Here is an 11,723-nt window from a genome sequence, read left to right as displayed (position 1 = left end):
CATAGCAGGCCCTCAATACATGGTAGTTGTCTTGTTTTAGAAAGAGTTGTGTTTGCTTGCTTATTTTCTAATAGACTAAGATGTAAATGGCACTGTAGGTAGCATGTCTTAACTAATGATTAAGCTACATATGGGATCACTAAGGTCACTGGATGGATAAAGCCACAGTGAACCACATCAGATTATTAACACTTAGACAGCTACGTTGTAGAAAAGATGTGGTTCCTCACGTTGTACACTCACCTGCTGGGGAAGTGTATTTCTAATCTGTTTCTTTCTGTATCTTTACCCTGACACATAGAATTTCGCATATTCAGATGCTAGTTATTTGTTCCTTAGTCCTACCGCAGTCCTACATCAGTCCTAGTTTTGGATGTTTGGCATATCCTTTATGAAATGGCAAGGTCCAATGAGCAACTGACAAGTAGTAAGATCATAATGGAAGATAACTGGAGCTAACTCTGGGTCAATAACAACTATTATCAATGTAATGGTTGACTTGTGCAACTGTAAGCCAGTATAATGATTAAAATATTGTTAAATCTGGCCAAAAAGTAAGCTACATTTACTTTATGGCACCCAAAGCTAACTTTCTCTAAATACCCTTTGATGAGCTATACACAAATAAATGTTTTTGTGTGTGTGTGTGTGTGTGTGAGTGACCGGTAAGGGGATCGTAACCCTTGGCTTGGTGTTGTCCGCACCGCGCTCAGCCAGTGAGCGCACCAGCCATCCCTATATAGGATCCGAACCTGTGGCCTCGGCGCTCCCAGCGCCGCACTCTGCTGAGTGAGCCACCTGGTCGGCCCTCACAAATAAATATTCTTATTAAGTCCTTATTTTTCATTTCACTCTAACAAACATAACTGATACTTTTGAAATATGAAAGAGTGGATAGATATAAGTAAATACACACTTAAGATAAAGCAATCTATCTCCAAATTCAACTACATCATGGAATTTTCTTTATATTTAGTTTTTCAGAACTATAAAAACATGCCCCTGACTTGCAACCATCACATAAAGTCAGTTTGATTTAATAAACACACCTTAAAAGTGAAGATACCATGAATCAATCCAGAATCTACCTCAACTGTAATTTCTAAAGTCATGGAAACCAGTGTCCTTAATGTTGTCCTTGTGGTATATCATTCCATAAATTTTTCTCTGTGAACACCTGAATTCTGCATCATGCCATATTTTATACATACAGTTTATATACACTCATATATCCTGTCAACACAGATTGTATTTGTAAAATATTCCTAACAGTCAGACAAAATGCATTTTGAAATATTAATGTTCTATTGAAATTAACTGCCTTACACATTTTCAAGAATTAAATTCTGAGTATATTAAGTATTTTTGCTGAAAAGCAGGCACTGAGGAGTCACCAAATTGCAACCGAATCTTTCTTGAAAATACTACTCTTTAGAAGAAATTTTTAAAATTCAGAACTCAAGACTATAATATGAGCATTTCCATAGTAACAAAACCAGAAGTTTCTTCACAAAGCAAAGCTACAAATTAGATTTTTTAAAAATGACATTAGTGCTCACTTTAATAAACAGAAATTGATGTTACTATAATGTAGTTAAGTCCAATTCCTGATAGCTTTGACGAATGAAGGGAAATACACAAAATTATCAAATGTCACCGAAGCAGCAGCTTGAGGCCAGAAGGAGACAGACAGACAAAAGGAAATGGGAGGGGGAGGAGAAATATAACGCTAAAATGCTTAGAATGAACTAGACCTTGGCCCAGCTCCTGACCCACTATAATCTACGCAGTCATCTCTATTGCCAAAAAATTAACTGTCGAAGCAAACCGATCACTGTGAGCAGGGAATGTAAATCCTGCATTTGGTTTCAGATTTGTGAGAAAGAAAAAGCTAAACCAGTAAAAGATATAAACAGCCAGGAGCGGTTTGAGAGAGAGAAAGGGGGAGGGGAGGAGTGTAATGAAATAAAAGCTAACTGTGCTCAAGTCTTAGCACTGAGGCTACTCCGCGCGCACTACACGGGCAGGGCCGCCTGGAGCCCTCCCCGTGCAGGGCTGGAGGCAGGGGTTGTGGACCATCCGCCGGCGATTCAGGGAAGAGGGTGGCGGGCGCCGGCGCCCCCGGAACACGCGCACAGTCGAGGCGATTAACTCCTACCTCGCCAGGACCTGGGGCCGTGAGCTCCCGAGCGGGGCGTGCACGGGGCTGGGGCGGCGAGGAGCGCTTCCCCTCCTCTGCAGGGAGAAAGGAGGCAAGGGGCGGCACCGCACCCCGGTCCCCAGCCCGGGCGCATCAATGACCCATGAGGTTCCTCAGCACCGTCCCGTGGGCCCAGAGGCTCAGGACCTGCTGCACCGACAGGTTGATCATGGAGTGGTCGCCCCCTCCTCCTTCATCTTCCCCGGGGGAGGCTGCGGGGCGCCGGGCTGGGCGCTGCTGCTGTCGCCGACGGGCCTCCAGGGGGGAGCCGCTCAGCGTGTCTCCCAGGCTGCCCCCTCCCAGCCGGGGTGACATTGAGGACAGCGGACGGGGGAGGGGAGGGGGCCGGGCGCTGTCCCCGCGGGGCCCCCCAGCGAGCACTCGGGGCGGAGGAGGCCGCTGCCGCCGCTCCCTCTCAGGGGCAGCGCCACGCCGCGGAGGCCGAACACGCTAGGAGGCCGAGGTCACGCCGGAAGGCCCAAGGTGACGGGGGCAGTCGTGACCCGCGTGGTGAGGTGCATGTTGTATCAGTTCAGATATTTGCCTTCCCGATGTTTGCGTTTCGCTTTTGATAAGGATGTTTGCAGACAACTTTGTTCATTGGTTTAAAAATCTCAACATTTTGATGTATTAATTTCCGGGTTTTTCCTAAGTCAGTCAAGTGATCTGGATAGGTCACTTACTTGCAGAATATATGTTAAAGCCACTAAAACAGAAATGGACTCACCTTACCATTCAACCGGTCCTTCTTCCCGCAGCAAGAACTTGGGCCTCCCGTGGTTCCAGGGTCTGAAATCGTCTGTTGACGCAGGACTGGGCCGGTGTCCCAATCCTCAGCGCCGTCACAGGCTCTAGCTCTTCTTCGCGTGGTCTTCCTCTTATCTAAATTGTAAATCTTATCTCCCCCGCTCCCCCCCCCCCCCCGCGCCGGGATTTAAACTCATCTTTTCCCCCATGGGAATATCCCTGGCGTGGCACTGCCCCAGTTTCCAGATTCACTTCTCTAGATTTGCAGTTTCTCCTGATCTTGGCACAGTAATTCTTCACTGTCAGGTTAGCTCTCCTTGCCTTTGGGCTGATGCTGACTTTGTTTTCTTGGTTTTTTAGTTGCCTTCAGAGGCCTGAGTTAACTAGTTCACCCTTACATGAGTTAGATGTTCTCCACATAAAATATAAATTGGACTATAGTCTCTGCTCTGGAACTTACCAATTGTTTTGACCTCTAACAACTTATTTACCGTGTATAGGTCTGTTCCCCCATATGTAAAAAGAAGGATTCAGGCAGGGTCGCCAAGGTCCCTGCAGCTCAGTTTCTACAAGATTAAACTCGTAAAGTAGTTTAATCACAGTGTACTTTAGGATGAGGAGCCAAAAGAGAAGAGTTACAGAAGGCAGTGACTACTGCTTTTCATTTTTTCCTGGAATATGGTAGGTGCTGCTAGTATTTTAAGCAAAGAAAAAAAAAAAAAAAAAAGGAAGAAACTTACCAGCAAGAAAGAGATTTGTGAAATTTTCTTATTCATAAGGACTGGGCTTGCCTTTATTAACAAGGAATGCATTCTTTCTCTTTAGTTTGATGCAATAAATAATACACAGCTGAGGAAATAAAATTGTTTTTAACCTGTGGAGTCCCTCACGACCATCAGTACCGTCAGGCCAAGAACCCTCTTCTGTAGTCTTGGCTTGTCTGAGATTCGGGAGAAACAAGAAGAGAACTGAGACCAGTCTGGCTTGCAGAATCTTAGGAAATTTTATTAACTCTTGATGCCCACCAGCCTTGCAGGAGCAAGAAAATGCAGCATTTCGGCCCCTCAAAGGTATGCATTGACAGCGGTTTGAATTCAAGAGCCCCAGCTCACCCCACTGCAGCACTGCACGAAGCCACCCCAGCGCCACAGCCCCCAGACTGGGTGAGAGAAGTCAAGAGCCTGGCTCAGAAAGCACCTGGGACACCACAGCGAGGTCTCTGCCCCTGCTTGCCACAGTTTCTCCTCCTGCGTCTTTCCTCCCCTAGTCTCTTGGCATCTTTCATCATAAGACCCTCACTCCTTGACTCTGCGATCACCCATGAACTCCATATCATACATAAGGAGAACAAAAAAGGGACACCAGTTATGACCAGGGGGTCCCTTAACTGATGACGTAAAACCTACAGCCTGTCTAGAATAATCCTGTAGAAAAAAGGGACAGAATCGCGGGGCAAGACAACTTTGTCTTCCTAACCTATGCCCTTCATTGGGGCACTCTCCTATATTTCAATTAAACATCTGTATTTAATCCTCCCTTTCAGCAGTCAGGGTGTCTGTCTATTATAGCTTCCAAAATCCCAGCTGTAAAATAAATGACTGTCTTGTTTCCCATGGCTATCAGGACAGCATAGCAATTTCGTAGATTACTGCCTTGTCAAGAATGCACACAACCAATTTCCTCTCTATCTTTTTTCTTTTTAACTTGATGCATTCAAAGGCAATTACGAGTACCAGCCAGGTGTCAAAAAAACAAAACAAAACAAAAACCACAAAACCCCAAAAGCAACACTGGAATTTTTTCAGTGTAAAAAAAGAATATATATCATGCTAAAATTAATAGTTATAAAAAGCCAACGGGGCCAAACTTAAGAAAGGTAATTACAGATTTGTTCTGGTTATTGGGAAAGATATGTGAAAACTGTCACCATTAGAAACTTGGTAACAAAGCACTAAGCTCGATCTTGTATTTCAGTCTCCTTCTCCTAAGGGGAGGAAAATCGACCAAGGAACAGGATGTTCGCTGTGGGATTGTGCTTAATGAAGAAGAGGAACGGATGGTCAGCAATGAACTCTTCCTCTGGCAACATCATGGCAAAGGTGGCAATGGCTCCGGTGGCAGCCGCCGCCTCTGTACCCTCTTCATTCACTTCCACAAAGGACTTGTGGACAATTTTTGATATAAAAATATCTCTGGCTCCTGACATGCCGGATAGATCAGCCTTGCGACTATCAAAGAGATCCTGCAACCCCAGGCGGGCCAGGTCAGAGTTGAGGGTGTAGCTCTCTTCCAGTTTGAACCTGGGCAACTTGACAGTGATGTCAGTGGCATGCAGATTCTCAGGTCTGGTCCACTCACGCAGTTTTTCCAAAGTCAATTGTTCCTCAATCTGGAATTAGAATGAAGAAAAAAAAACCATAAAATTAATTTTATATAAGTAATAAAGGATATTTTAAATGAATGGATCCATAATGCCCATTGCTAATTACTCTCCTTCATGTTTTGTGCCAAAACAGTTCCAGCTGGAGGATTTCATTTCTTTCTGGCAGTTGGTGAAATAGAACAGAGCTGTGTTCTATTTCAGTCATCAAGTTCTCTTATAGTCATCAAGGGTCCAGGTGCACAGACTTTGAATACTGGTTCCAACATCCATCTACCCATCCATCCACCCATTTACCCACCCACGCTAACTATCCAACTATCCATCCATCCACCTAACCATCCATCCTCCCATCCCTCCTTCCATGCCTCCTCCCATGCATCCATCCATCCCTCCTCCCATCTGTCCACCCAGGACTTACTAAACCCCTCTCGCACGGAATTACTGTGATAGGCCATGACAGCTGCTAGGCCGTTACCCTAATAGGTTGAGTGGCACAGGGAAAATTTTCTCAGTTTCTTCTGTTTACCCTGAATCTCACTGAAGCTGTGGTCATCTGTGAACCTCACTGGAGCTGAGGTCATCTCTACTAACTTTAGCTCCTAGGTAAAAATTTAAAAGACAGAAGATGTACTAGGCCTAATTCTGCATCTAACAGGGATGAGAACTGTGCCTACCTGATGGCACTGCTATGAGCACCACATGAATGACGTTCAGAAAGCAAATGGCACACAGCAGGTGCTATAGAAATGTCAGCGGGTGTCATTACTGTTATCATTATTACTATTGGACTGGAACAATCAGAGAAAAGACTAATATGAAAATACAACTGAGGGCTGGCCCATGGCTCACTCGGGAGAGTGTGGTTCTGATAACACCAAGGCCACGGGTTCGGATCCCATTATAGGGACGGCCGGTTGCTCACTGGGAGAGCATGGTGCTGACAACACCAAGTCGAGGGTTAAGATCCTCTTACTGGTCATCTTAAAAAAAAAAAAAAAAAAAGAAAAGAAAAGAAAATACAACTGAAAAAGGGAACACATTGCTGGTAATATATGCAAATAACTGGCATTAGACCCCTTCCTGACAGCAAGTGTGCTTCGGGAGGAGGTACAGAAAACCCTCATGGCAGGCGAGGGTTGCTGAAGAGAAACTGTCATCTTCACAATTTTGCCTAGTTCTAGCCCTGGCAAGAGGTGCCATAGCCTTTAAATTACATGTAATGGAAACCCCATATGAAGTTCATATTAGGAAATAGGCCTAATTCTCAAATGAACATGTCACGTGAGGCTTTTCCTATTGTGTGCTGATTGGAAATTTCATTGACAATCTACAGGAATCGTGGTGAGAATGAACAGCGTCCTAGCAGGACTTCATGGTCCGTGACAGAGCTCTGTACTACAATGCTGTGAGTTTTTAAATCTTCTTTCCTCAGTGAAACAATCCTCATCTCACTGTGCTTTCCTCTAAAGTTAATTCAAGGGACTTTCGGTGAGCTGCCACCGGCTGAGGTTGCACTCAGGTAGGTCTGCAGCTGTGTTCCCAGCACGACTGCTCACCGAATGTGGCGGGGCATCTTTTCAAGGACTTCGGAGTAGTCAGTGTTGCTGGGCTGCACTTCCTTTTACTAAGGAATGGCACAGTATTGGAAAAGCCACGGCAGGTGACATCCGTGACCACGTAACGAGCACCTGCCATGCAGCACACACAGGAAGAGACGGTACACCGAACGGAAAGAGAAAGCAGGAGCTCGGGAGCCTGTTACCTGCTTCAGCCCTGAGGACTCGTCCTGGATGTCAACTGGCAGCAGGATAACCATGCTGAGCTCCCGGCCTTGGTAAGGCAGTTCCAGCACACGGCACTTGAGGTCCTGGATGTAGCCGTAGGGAAATTTTTTCTTCTGATACATCATTTCCACCATCTTTGTCTCTTTCTGAACAGTTAAAAAAAAATGACTGGAATGATTCTGGTCTTCTACAGCAAAGAGTAACTGGAACAGGGACATCTCCTCACCTTGTTCACTCTGAACGGCGCGTTGGTTGTGTCCTCTTTCTTGAACTTCTCCTGCCAGCTTCCCTTGAAATAGATGGCATTCACTAGCACCAGTTTAGTCATGTTGTCAACCAGACCCGCAGCCAGCAGTTCTGGGATTTTCCCTAAAATGATAGAATAAGCTTTTTAAAAGATCCATACTGACATTCCAAATTTGAACTGACAAATTATTAGCACTGAAATGCAATTCAAACGTATTCTTTCTAATTAATTTTCATTTAGCACGGTATTAAGTTAGGAAAGCCCTATGTGTGTTTGTACTTTAAATAACCCAACTTGTGGGGCACAGCAGGGCGACACACAACCGTCCCCAAGGAGCCAGTGCTTTGAAACCAGGCAAATGTGCTGAAAAGCTAAAAACAGGGGATGTCTGATAAACAAATGAGCTCCATTTCGTGGTTACTCTTTTTCAGGATAAAAATTCCTTCATGAAAATGTTTTTAGTCACCAGTAAACCACTTCTTCAAATCTGTCAAGTAAAAGTCTGCTCTCAAATAAGAATTTAACAAATATCCAAAAGGTAAAACAATTTCTCCACTGAAACAAAGTGTCCTCTGGGACCACAGGCATGCCGGGAACAACTCCTGTGACAGAGGACAGGCGTGCTGGAGGGCCATCGGCTCACTGAGTGTCTGCACGAGGAGAGACACTATTGAACAGACAAACTGAGCCTGCAAGTGAGTCAGTCCCCATCTGCCACACCTGATATAGTGGCAACAAATATTTATGCCCATGGAAGTTTGTAAACACTGATTTCATGTATTCCATGAAATTCCAGGACATGTCTTTCCATATGAGTATTAAATAATTTTGGGCAAGCTGGATTCTCCTCAAAATTTTTATTCTCATTCAATGTTGGTTTTAAATTTAAAATGTAATCTTGGGGAACTGATGAGGGAAAAGCATTTAGTGCTCCAGTGAAATCATACTGAAGCATCCACTCTGATGGGTCTCTAACGTTTGGAAGCTGCCCGGCGACGGGCAGTGCAGAGCTCACACACAGGGGACACTGTCTGGGTCACGACTGGGGTGGGGAGGAGAGGACGGGGGGGATGAGTCGCAGGAGGGGAAGATGGATGGAGAATGGCCTTTGGTCATGGTTCCATTCTGCCCAGTCTCTGACCTTCCGTCTGCGCTTTGACCCACTGGTTTATGGCCTTCCTCGCGTCCTCCGAGGCGTGCTGGAAGTCCACAGGGGCCACGTCAGCACCGTACATTTTCTGAGTCGAAGCCAAGAACTCCTATTTCAAAGAAAAGAAGGAAATGTCATGAATAGCTCCTATGACATATAGAAATGGTTTTCTACAATCCTTAAAAGCAACAGAAAATTTCCTGAAAGGCTATATTTCATTATAACACAAAAATTCTAACTCATACTTTTTTTTTATTGTGATAAAAAACACATAACATTATATTTACAGTCTTAACCATTTTTAAGGGTACAGTTCAGTAGTGGTAAATCTAACCCTTGTACTTCTGATGTATAAAATTGACTGTTTTCTCACCTTTGACTAACATCTTCATAAAAAAGCGAGTACTGATTGTACTTGGAAGTGAACCGTGGGATTCACTCTGGCTTTAGTAAAAGGTCCTGGAGCCACCTTCTATACAACTAGGGAGAGCGCTCTCTGCCTTGTGTTTTCACCCTGTATTGTTTTTCTGAATGTTTATAAATTGTAAAACTGACTTCCGTGACCTGACTGAGTTGGAAAGAATCCATAACCTAGTGGAGTTTTAGAATATGAAATGCAAAGTGCTTACGGGAAGGAAAGCGTAGGTTTTCTCTCCGTACAATCGATTCGCAAGTTTCAGTATATAGGATGCACCACGTTTGTTGATATCAGCGTTCAGACTCTGAAATCTTGAATGAATGTCCTCAACCATATTGAAATGAAGAGTCTAAAATAAAGAAAACATTCTTTCTACAATCATTTATTCGGAAATTATATAGTGATTCTCTGGTATTTGCTTCCATCAAAATAAATGTGTTTTTATTACTAATTTTATCAATGATTCCCCAACTAATACTTTATTAATTTGTCATTGGACAACAAACAATAGGGAATCCAAAATTCATGGCTTGGTGAGACGTAAAAATTACAGCATTAAAAACTGCTTTACATCACTTTTTTGTTATAATTGAACATGAATGGTTGATACACTCAATATTTATTTGTCTGCTTTTTTCCAAGAAAAATCACACTGGCATGTTCATATTTATATTCTGTATCAAATATAATTTTACTGTTCTCAGATTGAGGCTTTTTTCTTTAATTACCCTATTAGCATCATTAACTCACTTCACTAAAATAACTTCTTTACACTTAACATTCTGGCAAAAGTTTAATTCTCCTTGTGTCAGTTACAAATCAAGAGGCCCTTTATGGTTTTATGAGTCCTGGTCTGGTTCCTTGCTTTGAAGACACAAAGAATAAGCCCCATACTGTGCAGAGTCCACAATACTCACTGGAATATGGAATGTTTGCTTTGTTACTATGATCCATCTGTTTTAATGGAAATAGGGGGAGGGGTGCTTAAAGTTATCCTTTGCTGAGGTTGCAAAGTACCCGGAAAGCCTCAAAGCAGGAGCTGATACAACCCTGCAAGAAGCAACTAACAATCAGTACCAGTGGTAAAGAAAAAAAATATGTGTTTTAAAACTTAAAAATGCTTTCATATGTGCAGTGATGAGTAACAGAAGCTTTGCGGCTTCTTGAACTTGAATCCAGGGCCGCACCTTCCCGAGGAACAGGTGCAGTGTAATTGGTGGCACGTGTGTTAGAAAAGCCTCTACTTACCACTCCTTTCCAATAGGCTTCAAGAGAAAGCTGGAGGTCCCCTCTCAGAATTAAAGAACAGCAGGCACAGAAAGTCCTCCATGCCCATCAAGGACGGGAAGGAAGGCTGGGCATCCCCACCTCCTCTCTTTCTGTAAGACTGACCTGCCACAAAGCCAGGGGCTTGGTCCTGCTCTGGAAGCTGCTGGGCCTCCCTGCTCCCCTCCCCCTCCAGGGCCCTCCCACTACCACACAGCCATGCAGTGCCAGACACAGGGTCAGGCCCTGAGAACACAGAATCATCTGTCCCCATAAAAAGACAACACCAGCAACGTCTCCACCATAGCGTGTCCCCTGTGTCTCATTACTCTCCTTATGTTCAAGGGTTATGTTACATAACAGGCATTATTTATAAGTAGTGGGTCATCCTATGCAAAGCAAAAACCAGAAACTGCTAGCCCAATAGGAGGTGGTATAGCTCATAGGAAAGCTGTCAAAGATTACCCCAGTGCGACAGAAGCATCACCCTGCCCGGATTTTCTATCGGCTTTGTTCACTGCTGTATCCTCAGCAAAACAAAAACCAGTGTTTGGCACACAGTAGGTGCTCAGTAAAGACTCCCTGATGGATGAAAGCCTGAGTACAAATGGAAGGATCTTGTGGCTGTTCTGAAAGTCTGACCTCATGACACGTGGTGGGTGAACACAGAAATACAGTTTGAAAGCCCATCGCAAGAGCTCAGGGCACATTTCAGTGCAGGCTTTATATGAGCACAGAGCTGGCAGGGAAAGCAGACTGTGTTTGTTTGTTTCTGCTGACCTTGGATAGCTGTGCCGCAGTGTTGCCTCTGGTCCCCAGGAAGACCATGGCCATCGCTGAGGAAATGCTGAAGGGAGAGATGAAGATGTTTCCAGCGGGATTGTTTTCACTCAAGGCGTGGAACAGGTCCAAGGCAAAATGGGCATTTGCTGTGCTCAGCTGCTCCATGGTGAAGGCTACAACACAGAACAGAGGCCACGCCAGCGAATTAGAAAGAGCATTTCCCCATCCTCTTTCCCAGCTTGAGCCAACCACCCTGGAACACCCTGGAACTTGTACCTTCTCCCCTCTTTGTTTCTGTGTTTCCCATATGCACATGTGTGGTACCAGGCTGGCCAAGGGCTCAGCAGTAACACAGGATCAGGCCCAGAATGTGATTGGACTCCCACCTCACACAGGTGAGTCCGGGGAGACCCCAGGCCCTGCCACTGCCGCCTGGGCACAGCCACCCAGCACTTGGTGCTCCCAACCTACTAAGTTTGGGAGCACATGCATTTCTGACCCTTTGGTTCAAGTTTCTGCTTCGTTTGGACACTAAATCCATTGCCTACATTTACCTGAAATAGGAACATTTCTATACACAATCATAACTACCTACTTCACATTAAAAGACATGCCAGCAAAGACATCATTATAATTAATAAATCACTGTCCTCATGTTTGAGATTCAGTCGCTTTTTAAGAGGTCGAGTGTGCACAGCCTCAAAGCTGGCATAGGACACGAGAGTTTGAAAACCCAGCACAGCAG

General features: G+C 44.6%; 1 protein-coding gene across 1 annotated transcript; it reads right to left on the bottom strand.

The window, feature by feature from the left end:
* Window positions 1-4,925: 4,925 nt before the first annotated feature.
* On the bottom strand, window positions 4,926-11,143 carry LOC134378790 (leukocyte elastase inhibitor). The gene is made up of 6 exons (XM_063098098.1): window positions 10,976-11,143; window positions 9,141-9,278; window positions 8,503-8,620; window positions 7,341-7,483; window positions 7,093-7,260; window positions 4,926-5,336 (listed from the first exon to the last, which is right to left on the bottom strand). Exons 1-6 carry the CDS (start codon window positions 11,141-11,143, stop codon window positions 4,932-4,934), a joined length of 1,140 nt encoding a protein of 379 aa, XP_062954168.1. The 3' UTR covers window positions 4,926-4,931.
* Window positions 11,144-11,723: the final 580 nt, after the last annotated feature.

Source organism: Cynocephalus volans, chromosome 5 (genome assembly GCF_027409185.1).
Source record: "Cynocephalus volans isolate mCynVol1 chromosome 5, mCynVol1.pri, whole genome shotgun sequence".
NCBI classification, from domain to species: Eukaryota; Metazoa; Chordata; class Mammalia; order Dermoptera; family Cynocephalidae; genus Cynocephalus; species Cynocephalus volans.
Note: the sequence above shows the minus strand (reverse complement) of the source record. Positions and strands in the feature narration are given on the sequence as shown.